The sequence below is a fragment of the Pristis pectinata genome, chromosome 9 (genome assembly GCF_009764475.1).
Source record: "Pristis pectinata isolate sPriPec2 chromosome 9, sPriPec2.1.pri, whole genome shotgun sequence".
Lineage (NCBI taxonomy): Eukaryota > Metazoa > Chordata > Chondrichthyes > Rhinopristiformes > Pristidae > Pristis > Pristis pectinata.
The window spans coordinates 4460403-4482976 of NC_067413.1; the positions used below are offsets into that span (position 1 = coordinate 4460403).

Genomic DNA, 22574 nt, shown 5'->3' on the forward strand with positions numbered 1-22574 from the left:
AGGTACCCCTGCAATGGAGGTCCATTAGTTCGGAGAAACTTTAAGGACAGACAATAAATGCTGGCTTTTTTATTTTAATAAATTCCTCGGGATGTCCACACCACTGGCAAGGTCAGCACTTACTGCCTTCCACTAATTGCCCACAGGGTGGTGGTGGGGAATAGTTCTCGTGAAGATGCTCCCACAGTGCTGTCAGGGAGTTCCAGGATTGAGCTATATTGAGAAGGCACCATGACGATGGTGATACAGGCTTTAGGTTAGGGTTCTGTTCCTGTAACCCGGACGGGTTCACAAGTTGGAAATCCAGCCGAGAACAAGAGTTCCCACCCGGCAGATGATGCCTGCAGCCCCGCAGCAAATCCATTTTCCCTTTCTCCCAAACGCTCCCTCTATGTACGGGCTGTACACAAGTCTGGTGCCCGTAAGCTGGGGAGGACCTGCATATTCTAAGTCAGGCTGGTGGGCAAGTTGGATTGGAAGCTGCAGATAGTGATATTCCCTCACCCATGTCCCACTCATGAATTAAACCCGTAAAGCTGCAGATAGTGATATTCCCTCACCCGTATCCCACTCATGAATTAAACCAGTAAAGCAAAACTTCATAAAGTTTTCTTCTTCTTTAAAAATACTCTTCAAACAAGAGTTTCTTGTCTTAGAATTAGGGTTAAGTGGTGTTTCCATCACTCAGCAAGCTAGAAGGGGTTAAGGCAAATCACGAACATACTACACAGAAACCACTCACACTGGATGGCAGCACAGGATTTGAGGGATTATACTCCACAGGCAAGTCAACCATCACCCTTGGGCCTGAAAGGTGTTAATGGTCTGGTGTCAGAGGTGATCAAACCTCCATTAAAATAGAAGCCCTGGGCCAGATGCCACTGTATCACTTCCAGTCCCCCTGCCCCCGAAACTTCCCTTAAAAAGAGATCGTGCAAAGCTCAAAAACACGACAAAACCCACAGCACAAACATCTCCGTTACATTCACACACACACAGGTGCCAACTGCATCGAAACCAATCTGCAAGGGAATGAGTAACCTTTAGTCAACTTTTCTACTGATTTAACCAGCTAATCCTTAAGCAAAAAGGCAAACTGGAGGAACTCAGTGGGTCAAGTAGCAATGAGCAGGCAAAGGGATGGTCGACATTCTTCCTTAAACCTGGTTAACCGATGATGCAAACACAACACCAGCATGAAAACGGCGCCTGATTTATATTCCTCCTGCAGTCCTGAGCAGAGCTGAACTGCACATCACCAATTTAACTTCAAGATCGACAACGTTAGGATTAACTGTGGCCAGACCCCTTCTTGCAGCCCTAGTGCTGTTGGGGAGTGAGTTCCAGGACTTAGACCCAGTGACAACGTAAGGCCGGCGATGTATTTCCAAGTCAGGGTTGGCGGGGAACCTGAAGGGGGTGGTGTCCCCACGTGTCCGCTGCCTTTATGCTTCTTGGTGTTAGGGCTTTGGGAGGCGTTGCCAGAGCAGCCTGGGCAAGGAGTGCAGTGCATTTTGCTGACAGCACACACGGCAGCCACTGAGAAATGGTGCTGGAGGGAGTGAATGTTGGAATCAGATTTATTATCACTAACTTAGATGACGTGAAATTTGTTGCTTTGCGAATGTTTACAACATAGAACAGTACAGCACAGGAACAGGCCCTTCGGCCCACAATGTCTGTGCCAAACACAACACCAAATTAACTAAATCTTTTCTGCCTGTACATGATCCATATCCTTCCGTTCCCTGCAGATTAATGTGTCTAACTAAAAGTCTCTTAGTCTCCATCGTCATATCTGCTTCCACCATTACCCTGGCAGCCCGTTCCACGCACCCACCATTCACTGTGTAAAAAAAACTTACCTCACACATTTTCCTTAAACTTTCCCCTTCTCATCTTAAATCGATGCCTCTAGTATTTGATATTTTTACCCTGCGGAAAGGATTCTGCCTACCCTATCTCTGCCTCTCATAATTTTATAAACTTCTATCAGGTCTCCCCTCAGCCTCCGATGCTCCAGAGAAAACAACCCAAGTTTGTCCAACGAACAATCTGCTGGAAGAACTCAGCCAGTTGAGCAGCATCTGTGGAAGGGAAAGGAATTGTTGATGTTTTGGATTGAAACCTGATGCAGGGTTTTGACCAGAAATGTTGCTCGACCCGCTTTCTTCCAGCAGATTGTGTGTTGCTTCACATTCCAGCATCTGCAGTCTTGTGTCTCCACAAGTTTGTCCAACTTCTCCTTCTAGGTCATACCCTCTAATCTGGGCAGCAGCCTGGTGAACCTCTTCTGTACCCTTTCCAAAGCCTCCACATCCTTCCTGTAATGGGGTGACCAGAACTGCACACAATAGACGATGGACGGGGTAGTTTCGTCCTGGATTGAGTTGAGCTTCTTGAGAGTTGCTGGTGCTGCACTCATGCAGGTGAGGAGACCAAGGTGTAGCACCCTTCCTGACGTGTGTGTGCTGGGAAAGCTTTGAGAATCACCAGCAACGGAGAGCCAGACTTTGACCTGCTCTTGTGACCATTTGTATTGTTGGCCCAGTTAATTCTCTGACAACGTTGATGTTGGGGATATGGAGAGGGTCAGTAGCTTTAAATTCCTGGGCATTAACACATCAGATGACCTGTCCTGGGCCCAGTACATAGATGCAATCACAAGGCGCGCCAGTGTCTGTACTTTCTTAGAAGATTAAAGAGGTCCAGCTTGTCACTGAACACGCTAACAAACTTCTACAGATGAGCTGTTGAAAGTATCCTGACTGGCTGCATCAGGGTCTGGGACGGCAATTCGAATGCGCAGGAATGCAAGAAGCTGCAGAGAGTCGTGGACTCTGCCCAATACATCACGGGCACATCCCTCCCCACCATCGGGAGTATCTACAGGAGGTGCTGCCTCAAGAAGATAACATCTATCATCAAAGATCCCCACCAACCGGGCCGTGCCATCTTCTCACAGCTCCCATCAGGCAGGAGGTACAGAAGCCTGAAGTCCCACACCACCAGGTTCAGGAACAGCTACTTCCCTTCAATCATTCAGTTCTTGAACCAATCGGCACAAGCCTAATCACTACAGATTAGCCACACTATGACCAATTTGCACTTTAATGGACCTTGTGTTTATTTTGTTCTAATTGTGCCTTTTCTTGTAAAAATTGAGTATAATTTATGTTTTTTTCTTGTGAATGTCGTGTCCCTGATGCTATGTGCCTGTGAGTAAGTTTTTCATTTGACCTGCGCACTCACGTACTTGTGCATGTGACAATAAACTTGACTTCGAGTGTGTCGATGAACGGCTGTGTTCCTGTTGGGGACGGGCCATCACTGCGTTGTAGAATGTCGCTTGCTGCATCTCTGCACATCGGTACAGATCATCCTTTGCAGACAGTAGCCAGTAACGGATGACCCAGTGCTGTTCGAAGATGTGAACGTTTATGGTTGTCTGAGACAGAAGAGCTGGAGGGTGGGAGGGAGACTGCCAGCGTGGTCATTAATGGAAGGAGCAGGAGTTCTCCGTCTGAGGAACATCAGCCTGCCCACACCACAGCATCTCCCACAACAGCCCGAGGGTCTTGGACCTCTTGTACTGTCCCAACAAGCACGCCACCACCTTCATTCCAATGTTCTTCCTGGTCGGTGTGGCATGAAGCTAGTTCCCTCTAATCACTGGACCACTGGAGAGTTAGTTAGGGGAACAGGCAGGAGAGGGGAGCCAAGGTCAGATCAGCCATGTCTGCACCGTATGGATGAGCAGGTTAGAAGGGTTAGGTGGCCAACCTCTTCCTAGGTCATGCACTTTGTTAACTGCACAAGGACACCTACTGTCCTGGCTGGGCACATCACATTAGAACCTTCACTTCCGACTTGCAGGCATCACTGCCGAGGCAAGTATTAATTGGCCATTCCTAACTGACAGAGCAGCTCACCTGGCCCATTCTGGTGGGAGTTAAGAGTTATCCTAAACAGGGTTAGAACAGCTTCCCTGAAGGACATTAATGAACCAGTTGGGTTTTTACAACAATCTACTGGTTTCACAGTTATTATCCCCAATGACCCTCACCAATTTTTACAGATGTGCCATAGAAAGCATCCTATCCTGATGCATCACAGCCTGGTGTGGCAACTGCTCTGCCCAAGACCACAAGAAATTGCAGAGAGTTGTGAACACAGCTCAGTCCATCACACAAACCAGCCTCCCCTCCACTGACACTGTCCACACTTCCTGCTGCCTCTTGAAAGCAGCCAACATAATCAAGGACCCCTCCCACCTTGGTCAATCTCCCTTCTCCTGTTGCATAGAAGATACAAAAGTTTGAGAACACATACCGCCAGGCTCAAGGATAGCTTCTATCCTGCTGTTATCAGACTCTTGAATGGACCTCTCATATGATAAAGACAAACTCTTGATCTCCCAATCTACCTCGTCGTGGCCCCTTGCACTTTATGTGTCTACCTGCACTGCACTTTCACTGTAACTGTAACACTATTCTGCATTCTGCTTTTCCTTCTGTACTCAATGTAATCACGTATGGAATGATCTGCCTGGATGGCACATAAACAGAAGTTTTTCACTGTATCTCGGTACATATGACAATAGTGAACCAATTACTGAGACCAGCAATTTTTTTCTGGGTTACTCAGTAAACTAAATTTGAAGTCTCCAGTTGCCATGGTGGGATCTGAACACACATGCCCAGATCAGCAGTCCAGGCCTCTGAATTGCTGGGGTTACTGTAACTGTCAGCACAGAGACAAGACATCCAAGTCAAACGGTCAGTGTGACTGCTTAGTAATCACAAGGGTCCACACGAGCTTCTTCATGCCCCCAGCTCACCTCACCCCATCAACGTGACCCATTCCTTTCCCTCTCTTCATCCAGCTCACTCTTAGAGTCAGAGTCACACAGCACAGAAACAGGCCTTTCGGCCCAACTAGTCCATGCTGACTAAGATGCCCATCCCAGCTAGTCCCATTTGCCCATGTTTGGCCCATATCCCTCTAAACATTTCCTATCCATGTACCTGTCCAAGTGTCTTTTAAAAGTTGTTATTGTACCTGCCTCAACCACTTCCTCTGGCAGCTCGTTCCACATTCATACCACCCTTTGTGTAAAAAAAAGTTGCCCTTCAAGTTCCTGTTAAAACTTTCCTCTCTCATCTTAAATCTATGCCCTCTAGGTCTTGATACCCCAATCCTTGGAAAAAAAACTATGCATTCACCCTATCTCTGCCCTTTCGTACACCTCTGTAAGATCACCCCTCAGTCTCCAACGCTCCAAGGAATAAAAGTCCTAGCCTTTTCAACCTCTCCCTATAACAAGTCCTGGCAACATCCTTTGAAATGTTTTCTACCCTCTTTCCAGTTTAATAGCATCATTCCTATAGCAGGGCAAACAAAACTGAACATAATATGCCAAATTCTCAACACTGGTGCCCCACAACGCTGTGCCCTCAGATCTCTACTCCCGATACACTCATGACTGTGTGGCCAGATTCTGCTCTAACTCCATCTACAAGTTTGCAGATGATACCTCCATTGTAGGCTGTATCTCAAACAGCGATAAATTGGAGTACAGGAAGGAGACAGAGAGCTTAGTGGAATGGTGTCATGACAACAACCTTTCCCTCAATGTCAACAAAAGAGCTGGTCATTGACTTCAGGAAAGGGGGCAGTGTACATGCACCTGTCTACATCAATGGTGCTGAGGTCAAGAGGGTTGAGAGCTTCAAGTTCCTGGGAGTGAACATCACCAACAGCCTGTCCTGGTCAAATCATGTAGATGCCACGGCCAAGAAAGCTCACCAGCACCTCTACTTCTTCAGGAGGCTAAAGAAATTTGGTTTGTCCCCTTTGACTCTCACCAACTTCAACCAATGCATCATAGAAAGCATCCTATCTGGATGTATCACGGCTTGGTACAGCAACTGCTCTGCCCAGAACCGCAAGAAACTGCAGAGAGTTGTGGACACAGCCCAGCGCATCATGGGCACCAGCCTCCCCTCCTTGGACTCTGTCTTTACCTCTTGCTGTCTTGGTGAAGCAGCAGCATAATCAAAGACCCCACCCACCCAGGACATTCTCTCTTCTCTCCTCTTCCATCGGGTAGAAGATACAGGAGCCTGAGGGCACGTACCACCAGACTTAAGGACAGCTTCTACCCCACTGTGATAAGACTATTGAACTGTTCCCTTATACGATGAGATGGACTCTGACCTCATGATCTACGTTGTGTGACCTTGCACCTTATTGCACTGCACTTTCTCTGTAGCTGTGACACTTTGTACTGTTATTGTTTTTTTTACCTGTGCTACATCAATGCACTCTGTGCTAACTCAATGTAACTGCACTGTGTAATGAATTGACCTGTACGATCGGTTTGCAAGACAAGTTCTTCACTGTACCTCGGTACAAGTGACAATAATAAACCAATACCAATACCAAGTGCGGTCTTAAATTCATCAATCTAAGATGGGCCCCTGCAATGTGCTGCTGCCTCTTCTTCAATGAGCCCAAGGGAGCGCTGGTCACGACAGCGTGTAAGAATACAAGGAATAGGGGCAGGAGCAACAAGCAGTCTGCTGGGGGAACTCAGTGGGTCCTTACCTGTCCAACCTTTCACTACAACTCAGGCCCTCAAGCCCTGGCAATATTCTCTGTCTAGCCTTCACATTGATTGGACTCTCTGAATCTGACACATCAGACCAATTCTGGGGTCCTGCCATCTGCCTCAGGATTCTCCGGTGGAATAAGGACATCGAAAAAACCCCTCCTGAGTGCTGCACTCCTCTTGGGTACAGCTTATAAGGGTAACATCACCCAGGTGAGTGACAACAACACACGGTCAATGACTGGTCAAATGGCAGGTTTACAATACTATGTTCTTAAGCATCTGCTCAAGCACAGCAAGCTCGTGCACAAAAAAATTGGGGCTTACCTACCACACAAGAAAAAGATTTTAACAATAGCTGAACTTGACCTCAATCATTATTCACCATAAGTGCAAATGATAAATGAAACAGTTTCAGGGAATTTCGCCTGCATCATTTTAATTAATATTGCGTTGTTAGCTATACACAGTGTGTTTAGATAAAGAAGACAGATAACCAGTAGGCACAGAAAATGTCAGAAATACTCAAAAGTTTAGAAAGCGTCTGTGGAGAGAGAAACAGAATTAACATTTCAGGTCACAGGTCTTCCCTTTGTTAACTCTCCATAGATTCAGCAGGTCAGGCAGCATCCGTGGAGAGAGAGAAACAGAATTAATGCTTCAGGTCAAAGACCTTTCGTTCTGTTTCCCTCTCTGAAAATGCAGTCTGAGCTGCAGAGTATTCCCAGAATTTGGTTTCGTTTCACACTCTTTCTACTGAAACAAAGACAATGCTGAAAATGCTCAAGAGATCAGAGAGTGAATCTGTGAAGATACAAAAGCCTGAAAGCATGTACCACCAGGCTCAAGGACAGCTTCTATCCCACTGGTGTAAGACTATTGAACAGTTCCCTAGTACGACAAGATGGACTCTTGACCTCATAATCTACCTTGTTATGACCTTGCACCTTATTGTCTGCCTGCGCTGCACCCTCTCTGTAACTGTAACACTTCATTCTGCATTCTGTTATTGTCTACCCTTGTACTACCTCAACGCACTGATGTAATGAAATGATCTGTATAGATGGCATGCAAGACAAAGTTTTTCTCTGTACCTCGGTACACGTGACAATAATAACCCAATTTACCAGGGTTAACATTTCAGGTCAAAGATACTCAGTGCATCTGATGATAATAAACCAATTCCAATTCCTGATGAAGAATCTTCTCTTCGTCCTGTAATGTTAGCCCTGGTTCTCTCTCCATAGATGCTGCCTGACTTGCTGAGTGCTCCCAGCACTTTGTCTCAGGTCTCCAGCACCTGTGGCATTTGGACTGTTGTCCTGCTTGTAAACAAGACGATTGGAAACACAGAACGTACCACTGTCTGACGCCAGGAAGGTTGCGTTGTACATGTTGTTCTTCACGAACGGAGACTCCCGATCTAGCTCAGCAATTGTAGTAATTTGACCACGGAGGGGATCAATTTTTAGCCAGTTTGCTGGATCCGACAGCTTTGAGTATCTAAAATTCAAATAAGAAGTTAGTTTACACTTAAAACTACAAATCAAATGACTCAGAGGTCCTTCTGCCCAAAAGCCCATGATGGCTCACCCATCAGTCCAACCCTCTTACTCTTCACACCCATAGAATTTCTCCACCAGATAAAAAAAGAAATTCACTCAAACCCACATTCTTAGAGTCATAGCACGTGGAAGAAGGCCCTTCAACCCATTAAATCCACAATGACCACTAACCACCTAGTTAAATAAATCTTCTGGATGTATCAAGGCTTGGTCTGGTGACTGCTCTGCCCAAGACAGCAAGAAACTGCAGAGAGTTGTGGACACAGCCCAGCACATCATGGAAACCAGCCTCCCCTCCATTGACTCCGTCTACACTTCCCGCTGCCTCAGGTAAGCAGCCAACATAACCAAAGACCCCTCCCACCCCAGAAATTCTCTCTTCTCCACCCCTCCATCAGGCAGAAGATAAAGCTTAAGAAAATGTACCACAGCTTCTATCCTGCTGTTATAAGACTCTTGAATGGACCTCTCATATGTTAAAGACAAATTCTTGATCTCCCAATGTACCTCATCGTATCCCTTGCACCTTATTGTCTGCCTGCACTGCACTTTCTCTGCAACTGTAACACTATATTCTGCATTCTGTTTTCTTTTTACCACCACAGTGCACATAAGTCTGGTAAAATATGTCAGGATGTCATGCAGACAAAATTTTTTTCACTGTATCTTGATACAGGTGACAATAAAACATCAATTCCAATCCCATTTTATTCTCCCCACATTTCCATCCACCTCCACCCCCCCCAGATGCTACCACTCATCTACATACTAGGGGTACTTTACAGTGGCCAATTAACCCACCAACCCACACATCTTTGAGATGTGGGAGGAAACCGGAGCACCCAGGGGAAACCCATGCAGTCACAGGGAGAACGTGCAAACTCCACACATACAGCACTGGAGGTTGGGATTGAAGCTGGGTCTCTGGAAATGCAAGGAGATCGTGCATGGCTCTGGGGGGTGGGTGGGAAGCGAGTCTAGTTATAGAACCCTGCCCAATCTGCTAGCAGAGACAAGATGGGCGGAAGAGCCTCCCGTGGTGCCATTCCACAATATCAGAAGGATGACCCAGCGAATGGGGCAACTGTACCTCAGCGTCTGCTGCATGTATCGATCTGGGTCTTCAGCTGTGAAAAACGTCAGGAGCTTGCCCTCGGGAAGTCCCTCTTCCTGCCTGATCAGCTTTGGATTCGGAACGAACTGCGGGCTCTCGTTCACATCGATGACGGTGATGGAGACGGTGGCCGTCGACTGGGGGGGAAGTTGGATGCCTTTCGTCAGGGGCACCTGATTCTCTGCAATCACCGTCAGTACAAAGGATCTGCTGCTTTCATAATCAATAGGCTGAGGAAAGAGGCAGAAATAGGGTTTAACAGGTGTAACTATCCACAAATCAGCGCCCCCCCCCCCCCCCCCCCCCCCCCCCATTTCCATGGACTGTCTACACCCCAAGAAAGCAGCCAAGAGAATGAAGGACCCCTCCCACCCCGGACACTCTCTCTTCTCCCCTCTCCCATCGGGCAGAAGATACAAAAGCTTGAGAACACGTACCACCAGGCTCAAGGACAGCTTCTATCCCACCGTTATCAGACTCTTGAACAGTCCTCTTGTACGATACAGATGAAGTCTTGACCTCCCAATCTACCTCATCGTGGCCCTTGCACCTTATTGTCTGCCTGCACTGCATTTTCTCTATAAACTGTAACACTATATTCTGCGTTCTTTTTTCTCCCTGTACTACCTCAATATACTTAGTGTAGCGGTTAGCGTAATGCTTTACAGCGCCAGCGACCTGGGTTCAATTCCGACCACTGTCTGTAGGGAGTTTGTACGTTCTCCCCGTGTCTGTGTGGGTTTCCTCCGGGTGCTCCGGTTTCCTCCCATATTCCAAAGGCATATGGGTTAGGAAGTTGTGGACATGCTATGTTGGCGCCCGAAGTGTGGCGACACTTGCGGGCTGCCCCCAGAACACTCTACGCAAAAGATGCATTTCACTGTGTGTTTCGATGTACATGTGACTGATAAAGAAATCTTATCTTATGATCTGTCTGGATGGCACACAAAACAAAAGCTTATCACTATATGTGAAGCTGCACTTGGAGTATTGTGTACAGTTTTGGTCACACTGTTATAGGAAAAATGTTATTAAACCGGAAAGAGTGCAGGAAAGATTTACCAGGATGTTGCCTGGACTTGGGGGCCTGAGTTACAAGGAGAGGTTGTGTAGACTAGGACTTTATTCCCAAGAACGTAGGAGATTGAGGGGTGACCTGATAGGAGGTATATGAGATCATGAGGGGCATAGACAGGGTGAAAGCACATCATCTTTTTCCCAGGGAGGGGGTGCTAAAAACAAGAGGGCATAGGTTTAAGATCAGCGGCGAGATGTGACAATAGTAAACCAATTACCAAGAACACATACCATTCCAAGCTGGTAACAGCTCAATTCCAAACCATTAATTAACACAACACACACTCACAACATTTAAGTAGTATCGATGGGCAATTGGTTGGCACAGACAGGGTGGGCTGAATGGCCTGTTTCTGTGCTATACGACGGTAACTATATTGGCCCACAGTGTCAGTAAAGTCACACATCAAAATTGTATTGTTACACAGGAGACACGAGACTGCAGCTGATGGAATCTGGAGCAAAATATCTCGAGCAGGAACTTGACCCGAAATATTTACTATCTCTTCTGCCTCCACAGATGCTGCTCGACCCACTGAGTTATAGAACATAGAACATTACAGCACAGCACAGGCCCTTTGGCCCACAATGTTGTGCTGATATTTTATCCTGCTCCAAGATCTATCTAACCCTTCCCTCCCACATAGCCCTCCATTTCTCTATTATTCATGTGCCTATCTAAGAGTCCCTTAAACGTCCCCAATGTATGTGCCCCCACAACCTCTGCCGGCAGTGCATTCCACGCATTCACCTCTTTCTGGGTAAAAAACTCACCTCTGACATTCCCCTTAGACCTTCCTCCAATCACCTTAAAATTATGTCCCCTCGTGTTAGCCATTTTCACCCTGGGATAAAGTCTCTGACTGTCCACTCGATCTATGTCTCTTATCATCTTGTACACCTCTATAAAGTCACCTCTCATCCTCCTCCTCTCCAAAGAGAAAAGCCCTAGCTCACTCAACCTATCCTCATAAGATATGCCCTCCAATCCAGGCAGCAGTCTTGTAAATCTCCTCTGCACCCTCTCTAAAAGCTTCCACATCCTTCCTATAATGAGGTGACCAGAACTGAACACAATACTCCAAGTGTGGTCTGACCAGAGTTCTATAGAGCTGCAACATCACCTCGTGTCTCTTGAACTCAGTGAGTTCATCCAGCAGTTTTTTTTTTAAAACCTTAAATGATCAACTCTTCTCACATCATCCTTCCTTATGACAAAGAAGGCCATTTGGCCCATTGAGTCTCAGAGCAACCTCAGCAACCCCACTCCCTGTAACCTGCTTTCCCACTAATATGCCCCCTATTCCCACAACAGCTGCCGACAATGGGGGTAATTTGCAGCAACCAATTACTTTACCAACAAGCACATTTTTGGGACATGGGAGGAAACCGGAGCACCCAGGGGAAACACACGCGGACACAGGGAGAACATGCAAACTCCACACAGACAGGTACCAAGGTCAGGATCGATCTTGGGGTGCTGGAGCTGTGCCCAACTGACTCTACTGGAATGCATCCAAAATGTGATAAGCATCCTGCAAGAAAAGCACTTGTATTTCAAGCATGCATTACAGCCTTTACACACTACCAGATACCAAAATGACCCCGTTCTCAATGACCCCATTCCAAACCATTAATGAACACATTCCACTCCCACAACATTTCAGTAGTATCTGGATGAGCAGCTGAATCATCACGGTATAGCAGGAGACGGATGAAGTGCTGGTAAATGGGAATAGCATTGATGGGGACTTGGCAGGCAAAGATAGAACATAGAACAGTACAGCACAGGCCTTTGGGAGTCAAATGTGAAGGGACAGTACACAGTTGTGCCGACCTAACGAAATGCCTAACTATATTAATCCCTTCTGCCTACACAATGTCCATATCCCTCCATTCTCTGCACATCCATGTGTCTATCTAAGAGCCTTTTAAGTGCCTCTATCATAATACAAGGTTAATGGCAGGACTCTTAGCAGTGTGGAGGAAAAGAGGGATCTTGGGTCCACGTCCATAGATCCGTCAAGGTTGCCAGGCAGGTTGATTGGGTTATAAAAAGGCATATGGTGTGTTGGCCTTCCTTAGTTGGGGGATTGAGTTCAAGAGCTGCCAGCTAATGTTGCAGCTCTATAGAATTCGGGAGTATTGTGTTCAGTTCTGGTCACCTCATTATAGGAAGGATGTGGAAGCTTTAGAGAAGGTCCAGAGGAGATTTACCAGGATGCTGCCTGGATTGGAGAGCGTGTCTTATGAGGATAGGTTCAGTGAGCTAGGGCTTTTCTCTTTGGAGAGGAGGAGGATGAAAGGTGACTTGATAGAGGTGTACAAGATGATAAGAGGCATAGATCGAGTGGACAGTCAGAGACTTTTTCCCAGGGCGACAATGGCTAACACGAGGGGACATAATTTTAAGGTGACTGGAGGAAGGTATAAGGGGGATGTCAGAGGTATGTTTCTTTACACAGAGAGTGGTGGGTGTGTGGAACGCACTGCCGGCAGATGTTGTGGGGGCAGATACATTAGGGACATTTAAGAGACTCTCAGATTGACACATGAATGATAGAGAAATGGAGGGCTACGAGGGAGGGAAGGGTTAGATAGATCTTAGAGCAGGATAAAATGTTGGCACAACATCGTGGGCTGAAGGGCCTGTACTGTGCTGTAATGTTCTATATATCTGCCTCCACCACCACCCCGGCAGCACATTCCAGATACCCACCATTCTCTGTAAAAAAAAATAAATTTGCTCTGCACATCTCCTATGAATTTGTCCCCTCTCAACTTAAATGCATGCCCTCTAGGTATAAGAGATTTTGACCCCGGGAAAAAGACACCAGCTGTCCACTGTTTCTATGCCTCTCATAATCTTATAAACCTCTATCAGGTCTCCCCTCAGTCTCTGCCACTCCAGAGAAAAGTTTGTTCAACCTTTTCTTAGCTCATACCCTCTAATCCAGGCAGCACCCTGGTGAACCTCTTCTGCACCCTCTCCAAAGCCTCCACATCCTTCCTGTAGTGGGACGACCAGAACTGAATGCAATACTCCAGATGCAGCCTAACCGGAGTTTTATAAAGCTGCAGCATAACTTCCTGACTCTTGAATTCAATGCCTCGACTAATGAAGGCAAGCATGCTGTATACCTTCTTTACCACCCTATCAACCTGTGCAGTCACTTTCAGGGAGGTATGGACTTGGACCCCAAGATCCCTCTGTATATCAACACTGTCAAAGGGTCCTGCCATTAACTGTGTACTGTTCCTTTCCATTTGATCTCCCCAAGCCCAACACCTCGCACTTGGCTGGATTAAGCGCTGCCTGCCATGTCTCTGCCCACATCTGCAACTGATCTGTATCCCACTGAATCCTTGGGCAGTCTTCTACGCTATCCACACCACCACCAATCTTCACAGCACCGAGCTTCTAGTGCGCACAGGAAGCTGTGATCTTCGCATAACTGCATTTCTATAGCGCCTTTCATACCCTCTAAACATCCTGTAGTGTTTTACAGCCAATGAAATTTCTCAAAGTGTTACAGAATAAAGTCTGTGCACAGGAAGCTCCCACAGAGAATCATACAGTGCAGAAACAGGCCTGTCGGCCCACCATGTCCATGCTGACCAAGTACCCACCTATAGTACACACATAGGAGACTGCAAATGCTGGAATCTGGAGTACACAGGCATCTGGTTGTCTGACCCGCTGAGTTCCTCCAGCAGGTCAGGCAGCATCCATGGAGGGAAATAAACAGTTAACGTTTTGGGCCGAGACCCTTCATCAGGACTGGAAAGGAAGAGGGCAGAAGCCAGAATAAAAGGGTGGGGGGAGGGGGAGGAGCACGAGCTGGCAGGCGATAGGTGAGTCCAGGTGAGAGGGGGAAGGTAGGTGGGGGGGGGGCTGCGGTGGTGAGTGGGAATGAGGCAAAGGGCTAGAAGAGGAGGAATCTGGTAGGAGAGGACAGTAGACCATGGAATAAAGGGAAGGTGGGAAACCAGAGGGAGGGGATGGCACGTCGTGAGGGCAGGGGAGGGGAACGAGAAGGGGTGAGAGGGCCACAGAAATGAGGGAAAACAAGGGGGGAATTGATGTTGATGCTGTTAGGATGGAGACTACGAAGGCAGAATTTGAGGTGTTGCTCCTCCAACCTGCGTCTGGTTTCAAAGTGGCAGTAGAGGCGGCCGTGGACAGACATGTCAGTGCAGGAATTGATATGGGTGGGCACCGGGAGATCCTGGCTGTTGCGGTGGATGGAGCTTTACAACGCGGTCACCCGATCTGCGTCGGGTCTCACCGATGTAGAGGAGGCCACACTGGGAGCACCGGATGCAATAAATAACTCCCTTGGATTCACAGGTGAAGCGCTGCCTCACCTGGAAGGACTGTCTCGGGCCCTGAATGGTGGTGAGGGAAGGAGGTGTAGAGACAGGTGTAGCACTTGGTGTGGTGGCATTCAGCTGCCAGCTTGTGCCCCTCCCCCAATCTTCTTATTCTGGCTTCTGCCCTCTTCCTTTCCAGTCCTGATGAAGGGTCTCGACCTGAAAGTCTGTGCTTCCCTCCATAGATGCTGCCTGACCTGCTGAGTTTCTCCAGGATTTTGTGCACGGTGCTCCAGATTCCAGCATCTACAGAATCTTGTGTCTGAGTTCCTCTAGCAGTTTGTCTATTGACCTATCTAAACTAATCTCATTGACCAGCACTTAGTCCGTAGCCTCCAATACAATGGTGACTCAAGTGCTCTTGCAAATGTTTACTGACTGTCGTGAGAGTCTCTGCCTCCATACCCTCAGGGATTTTGGTCCTGATTCCAACTACCCTCTTCCTCAGATCCCCTCTAAACCTCTTACTCCTTACCTTAACCCTATGCCCACCAGTCTTAAACACTTGTGACACTGGGGAGAGGTCTCCTACTATCTGGAACGTGACAACCACCAGATGAATATATTTCAGTTGTACTGATGCAGGGTTAGAACAATGTTCTTTGCAATAGTGCTGTGGGAGGTTTTGTAATTAATGATGTTGCCAGGATTTGAGGGACTGGGTTATAGGGAGAGGTTGGGCAGACTAGGACTCTATTCCTTGGAGCGTAAGAGACTGAGGGGTGACCTCTATGTGTATAAAATCATGGGGGGCATTGATAGGGTGAATGCACACTTTTTCCCGGGGTTGGGGAAATCAACAACTAGAGGGCACAGATTTAAGGTGAGAGGGGAGAGATTTGATAGGAACCCGAGGGGCAACTTTTTCCCCACATAGAATGTGGCATGTATATGGAGCGAGCTGCCAGAGGAAGTGGTTGAGGTAGGTATAATAATATTTAAAAGACAGTTGGACAGGTACATGGATAGGAAAGGTTTAGAGGGATGTGGGCCAAATGCAGGCAAGTGGGACTAGCTTAGATGGGCATGTTGGTCGGCATGGACCAGTTGGGCCAAAAGGCCTGTTTCCGTGCTGTATGACTCATGGGGACAAGCAGAGACTTTGTTTAACGTCTGCACAGCATCTCTAACAAGGTAGCGTCCTCTCTACACTGGAGTTTCAGCCTGGGATCCTGCACCAAAACCATAATCAATTCTGCAATAAGAGATACTCAACCAAGTTTGCTTTGCTATGTCAGATATAAATCTAACATTTTGCTACGCTGATGAACTCCACAAATGGCAAAATAATTAGGTACAATAACTGTTGAAATTTTAAATAAGATTTAATAAATGGATAGGTACACACAGAGAGAAATACCTGGTCTGTACTCTTTAGTGAAATGCTACACATTCATCATATCCTTTCATATTAGAAAAAAGGCTTAAAATGTAGAATTGCTTATGAAACAGGTTATGCCCCATAAATGTGGGCAGCTAATATGTCACAGAGCAAGATCCCAGAAATAGGAAGCTAGATAAATGCGTTGTTAATGTGCCTCATTATACCTCTCACCACCCGCATCCACTGGCTTCACACTGTCATTAATCGCACTAATTGAATACTTTGTGGCAATGATTACTAATTTTACAGCTTATATTTAATCATCATGCATAAAAATTATACAATTCACTCTGGAATTGTCGGTAAGATAGTGGAAAAAAGATGTTCAATATTTAATGAAACAACACAAAATAAACTGGAAATAGACTTGACAAGTTCACGTGCAAGAGATTTACACATCTTCCACTTTCAGATACTGACCGAACTGTTCTGCTTCTTACGTACCCGTTGGTTAGTAGACAGGGCTGGCGAGGGATGTGGATCCCAACTTTTGCCACAACTGTCACAGGCTGACTATCAGTGGTCTGGGGCAGGGTCTTGAAAACCTGGCACTGAAGTCACTTTGGAGTTCAGAAGAATGAGGGGGGGACCTCAGAAACATTTTGAATGTTAAAAGGCCTGGACAGAGTAGATGGCAAAGTTGTTTCCCATGGTAGGGGAGTCTAGTACAAGAGGGCACGACTTCAGGATTGAAGGGCGCCCATTCAGAACAGAGATGCGGAGAGATTTCTTTAGCCAGAGAGTGGTGACTCTGTGGAATTTGTTGCCATGGGCGGCTGTGGAGGCAAAGTCATTGGGTGTATGTAAAGCAGAGATTGATAGGTATCTGAGTAGCCAGGGCATCAAAGGTTATGGTGAGAAGGCGGGGGAGTGGGCTAAATGGGAGAATGGATCAGCTCGTGATAGAATGGCGGAGCAGACTCGATGGGCTGAATGGCTGACTTCTGCTCCTTTGTCTTATGGTCAAATAGGGAAGACGTTGGAATGAAGAACCAATTTAAGAGTCAATGATGCTGTGCTTCAGATACATGGAGATGGCAACACGGGAGCAAATACAGGTTATCCCAACACCCAACCTATGGGCACCCCTTACAAACAAACGACCTCACATCATATTATTAAATTCAAAAGTCCAATGTACATATGCTCATACCTACAAGCGGCAGTAGTTTCCTCTCTCTCCCCACTTTTAGTAATACTTATCAGTCTTATGTGTTTTGATGCCATTCATTACAATGCTGTAGAAGTGTGGTTACCATAGTGTGCTTGGTGCATGGAACGGGCTGCCAGGGGTGGTGTCGTCGCAAGTACAATAGTGGTGCTTAAGAGGCTGTTAGACACATGAACATGCAGGGAGGGACTGGAGGGATATGGTTTAATTCGGCATTGTGTACAGTGCAGACATTGTGGGCTGAAGAGCCTGTTCTGTACCATTCTATGATTTTTGTGTATTTACAACTTATGGACAAAATCAACTGATGGACGTTTGTAAAATCGGGAGGTTTTTGTTACCCGGGATGGCCTGCAGTGTCTGTTCAGCCCTTCAGGATTTGCCCTCCAGTGAGTTCATGGCCAAGTCCAACCCCTTGGACATACATTCCATTCCATTATTGTAAATTATTGTTCTCACATAATGACTGCACCATACATACAAATTCACCGACGACACCACTGCTGTTGGACGAGTCACAGGTGGCGATGAGTCAGGACATCTGGGTGAGTAGTGCTGCAACAACAACCTCCGCCCAACATCCGTAAAACTGAAGAGCTGATTGTTGACTTCAGGAAGGGGAAGGGAGGGCGAACATGCGCCAGTCCACACTGGGGGAACCGGGCGGTGGAGAGAGTCAGCAGCTTTGAATTCCTGGGCATTAACGTATCGGATGACCTTACCTGGGCCCAGCACACAGATGCAATCACAAGGAAGGCGCGCCAGTGTCTTTACTTTCATAGGAGGTTAAGGAGGTTCAGCTTGTCACCGAACACTCCCAACAAACTTCAACAGATGTACTGTCGAAAGTATCCTGACTGGTTCCATCACAGTCTAGGATGGCAATTTGAATGTGCAGGAACATAAGAAATGGCAGAGAGTAGTGGACTCAGCCCAATACATCACGGGTACATCCCTCCCCACCATCGGTAGGATCTACAGGAGACGCTGCCCCAAGGCGGAAATGCCGATCATCAAAGATCCCCACCATCCGGGCCGTGCCGTCTTCTCGCAGCTCCCATCGGGCAGGAGGTACAGAAGCCTGAAGTCCCACAGCACCAGGTTCAAGAACAGCTACCTCCCTTTAACCATTCGGTTCTTGAAGTAACTGGCACAACCCTAATCACTACAGTTTAGCAACACCATGACCAGTTTGATCGCTTTGCACTAAAACGGATTTGTTTTTCTTCTAATTGTGTTCTTTCTTGTAAATAATTGTGCATAATTTGTGTTTTTCTTGTGAATGCTGCTTATCTGATGCTCTGTGCCTGTGATGCTGCTGCAAGTAAGTTTTTCATTGCACCTGTGCACACATGTACTTGTGCATATGACAGTAAACTTGACTTTGACTGCCCTTTGGGGAAGAGCTCGAAATTTTAAACAACCTCTTGCTGAAGTGTTTCACAACTCCAGTCCTCAGACTTTTAGGCCCTTCCCAAAATTCCCAGACTCCCAGTGAAGGACAATTTTCTTGAGTTACATCTTGAAAACCTCAATCAAATCAACCACTTAATCTTCATCATGGCTCCAGTGACTCGGGTTCAATCATGACCTCCGGTGCTGTCTGTGTGGAGTCTTCACGTTCTCCTCGTGACCCTGTGGGTTTCCCCTGGGTGACCGTGTGAGTTTCCCCCCACATCCCAAAGACAGGTGGGTCAGTGGGTTAATTGACTGCTGTAAATTGCCTCTAGTGTGCAGGTGATAGGAGAACCAAGAGGGGCTAGGGGTGGGGAAGAGTTGATAGATACGTGAGAGAGAATAGGTTGCAGCAAAATACATGGGAGAATGGGATCGCACTGAGAGCTGGCATAGTCTCGATGGGCAGATTGGCCTCTTTCTGAGTCATAAGAAAAGTCACAAAGAAGGCACGCCAGTGGCTCTACTCCATTAGAAGTTCGAGGAGATTTGGTACGTCACCAAAGACTTACAAATTTCTAGAAATGAACGATGGAGAGCATTCTGACTGGTTACATCACCACCTGGTATGGAGGCTCCAATGCACAGGATCGCAAGAGGCTGCAAAAGGTTGTAGACTCAGCCAGCTCCATCACGGGCACAACCCTGCCCACCATCGAAGACATCTTCAAGAGGCGGTGCCTCAAGAAGGCGGCATCCATCACTAAGGACCGTCACCATCTGGGACATCCCCTCTTCTCGTTACTACCATTGGGGAGGAGGTACAGGAGCCTGAAGACCCACACTCAACGATTCAGGAACAGCTTCTTCCCCTCCACCATCAGATTTCTGAATGGTCCATGAACCCATGAACACTACCTTGTTATTCCTTCTTTTTGCACTACTTATTTTGTAATTTATAGTAATTTTCTTTGCACTGTACTGCTGCTACAAGACAACAAATTTCACGTCATATAAGTCCGTGATAATAAGCCTGATTCCGAGAAGTTAGAGAACCAAGTCAAGCGTTGTAAGATAAAGATAAGCCACGACTTTATTGGATTGTGAAACAGATTTGAGAATCTGTCATTAGTTTGGAGCAGCACGGTTTTGATTTACTGAGATGTTGCTGCCAAGCAGCTCCCCCTGGTGACTGAAGCAATATTTATCCTTCAACCAACATCACCAAGGCAATATGGTCATCATCACATTGCTGCCTCTGGGAGCTTGCTGTGCAAACACAGGGCAATGCATTTCCTAGACTACAACAGTTGCCACAGCTGTGAAATAATATAGGGCATCTGGCACTGAAACAGACCATTTGGCCCAACCAATCCACATTGGTCTTTATGCTTCACTTGAACCTTTCCTTGGCTAAATCCATCAGCGTGACCCTCTCTTCCCTTCTCCCTCACGTGCTTCTCCAGTTTCCCTTGAAATATTGAAATACACGGTAGTGTAGCGGTTAAGATTTCTTTATTAGTCACATGTACATCGAAACACACAGTGAAATGCATCTTTTGCGTAGTGTGTTCTGGGGGCAGCCCGCAAGTGTCGCCATGCTTCCGGCGCCAACAAAGCACGCCCACAGCTTCCCAACCCGTACGTCTTTGGAATGTAGGAGGAAACCCACGCAGACACGGGGAGAACATACTAATTCCTTACAGACAGTGATCGGAATTGAACCCGGGTTGCTGGCACTGTAATAGCCTTATATGCTAACCGTGACACTACCGTGCCTTTTTCACATTAGCGTAATGGTATTACAGAGCCAACGACCTGGGTTCAATTCTGGCCACTGTCAGTACGGAGTCTGTACATTCTCCCCGTGTCTGCATGGGTTTCCTCCGGGTGCTCCGGTTTCCTCCCACATTCCAAAGACATACAGGTTAGAAAGTTGTGGGCATGCTGTGTTGGCGCCGGAAGAGTGGTGACACCTGCGGGCTGTCCCAAGCGCACACTACGCAAAAAGGTGCATTTCACTGTGTTTTGATGTAATGTCACTAATAAAGAGATCTTATTATCTTAATGTTATTGGCCTCCAGCACTCCCTGTGGGAACGAGTTCAGACAAAGCAGCTTTTACTTAATTCCCCAAGCACAAAATGCGGAAACAGACCCCATGGAGCCGATCCCATAATTCATGAAGATTATGGCTGATCTTTCACCACACTGCCACGTTCCTGCATTATCCCGATTACTATGTTTTGAACGAGCTCAGTGACCTCCTCATGTCTCTTGGGCAGAGAATTCCAAAGATTCACCGCTCTGTGCGAGGAAATGTCTGATCTCATTCCTAAATGGACCACCCCTTATTCCCTGGAGCATAGGAGGCTAAGGGGTGACCTTATAGAGGTTTATAAAATCATGAGGGGTGGGGATAAGAACAACATCTTTTTCCCAGGGTGGGTTAGAAGAAGGTGCTGAACAGATTCACCAGAATGTTGCCTGGATTAGTGAGTAAAAGCTATAAGGAATGGTTGGACAAATTTGGATTACTTCCACTGGGACGAAGGCTGAGGGGTGACCTGCTAGATGTCAATAAAGTTATGAGAGGCATAGAGAGGCAGAGTCTTCCTCCCCCTCCAAGGTGGAAATGTCACCTGATGACATGGATTTAAGGCGAGAGGGCAAAGATTTAATAGGGACTTGAGGGGCAAGTTTTTCCACGCAGAGGGTGGTGGGTGTATGGAACAAGCTGCCAGCGAAGTGGAAGAGGTGGGTAGAGTTACAAAGTTTAAAGGACATTTAGACAGGTACATGGATAGGAAAGATTTCGGGGAATACGGGTCAAATTCAGGCAAAAGAGACTAGTTCAGATGGACATATTGGTTGGCATGGATGTTTCTGTGTTGTATGATTCCAAAACTGTGACCTCTAGTTCAAGACTCATCAGTCAGGATAACATCTTCCCTGCACCAACCCTCCCAAACCTTGCAGAATTTTTATAAGCTTTCATGAAATCTTTCATTCTTCTACACTCTGGAATATACAGGGCTGTTTCGCTCCTTGTACAGCACACCCACCTTCTCTGTGATCAGTCTGATGAACCTCTGCTACATTTCTTCTCGGGCAATAGATTTTGTCTTAAAAAGGAAAGAGTCCAAAAATGGACGTGCTTACACCAATGCCCTAACTAACTGCCATAAGCTAACTCTGAGTAAAGGCCAACTTGTTTCCCTCAATAGTTGCTCCTTCTATACGTTGGTTTTCAGTGACTTGTATACCAGGAGGCCCAAGTCCCATTAAACATTAATATCTCTCAATTTGTCACCATTTAAAAAAAATACTCTGCTTTTGCATATGGAGGAATTTAAAATAGAGGGATATGTGGGAGGAAGGGGTTAGATAGTCTTAGGCGAGGTTTAAAGGTCAGCACAACATGGTGGGCCGAAGGGCTTGTATTGTGCTGTACTGTTCTATGTCTATGTTTCTAGTTGGTCCATCAGAGTGTTCGACGTTGCATTTTTCCAACATTACATGCCATGTTCTCGTCCACTCCCAAAGCCTGTCCACATCCTCGAGATTTCTTGGTGAATCCAGCTAATGATGTACTTTTGGAAATAAAGTTCTCTCTGAATAACAAGGTACTGAAAGGTGCTACAGAAATACAGATTGGGGCTGTCTTGAATCTCAGAAATAACCCACAGTAATCCCTGGACCACTCTGTGCACCAGAGGACCTCTTGCATAAACCTTAGACCATCTGTTTGAGATGAATAATACTTTTTACTCATGTAAAATAGGAAACAGCCAATAAACATCAACTTCCCTTCTCAGTATCTTACTTTATGGGTTGGTTCTATGAAAAGAGTTTAAAACATTTCAAAAATGGAATGTTTTT

General features: G+C 46.6%; 1 protein-coding gene across 1 annotated transcript in view; it reads right to left on the reverse strand.

The window, feature by feature from the left end:
* Positions 1–22574, reverse strand: part of LOC127574549 (cadherin-2-like) — a 192159-nt gene that overhangs the window by 17765 nt on the left and 151820 nt on the right. Inside the window, 2 exon segments of the mRNA XM_052023620.1 lie at positions 7974–8116; positions 9269–9522. Coding sequence (XP_051879580.1) covers positions 7974–8116; positions 9269–9522 — 397 coding nt within the window.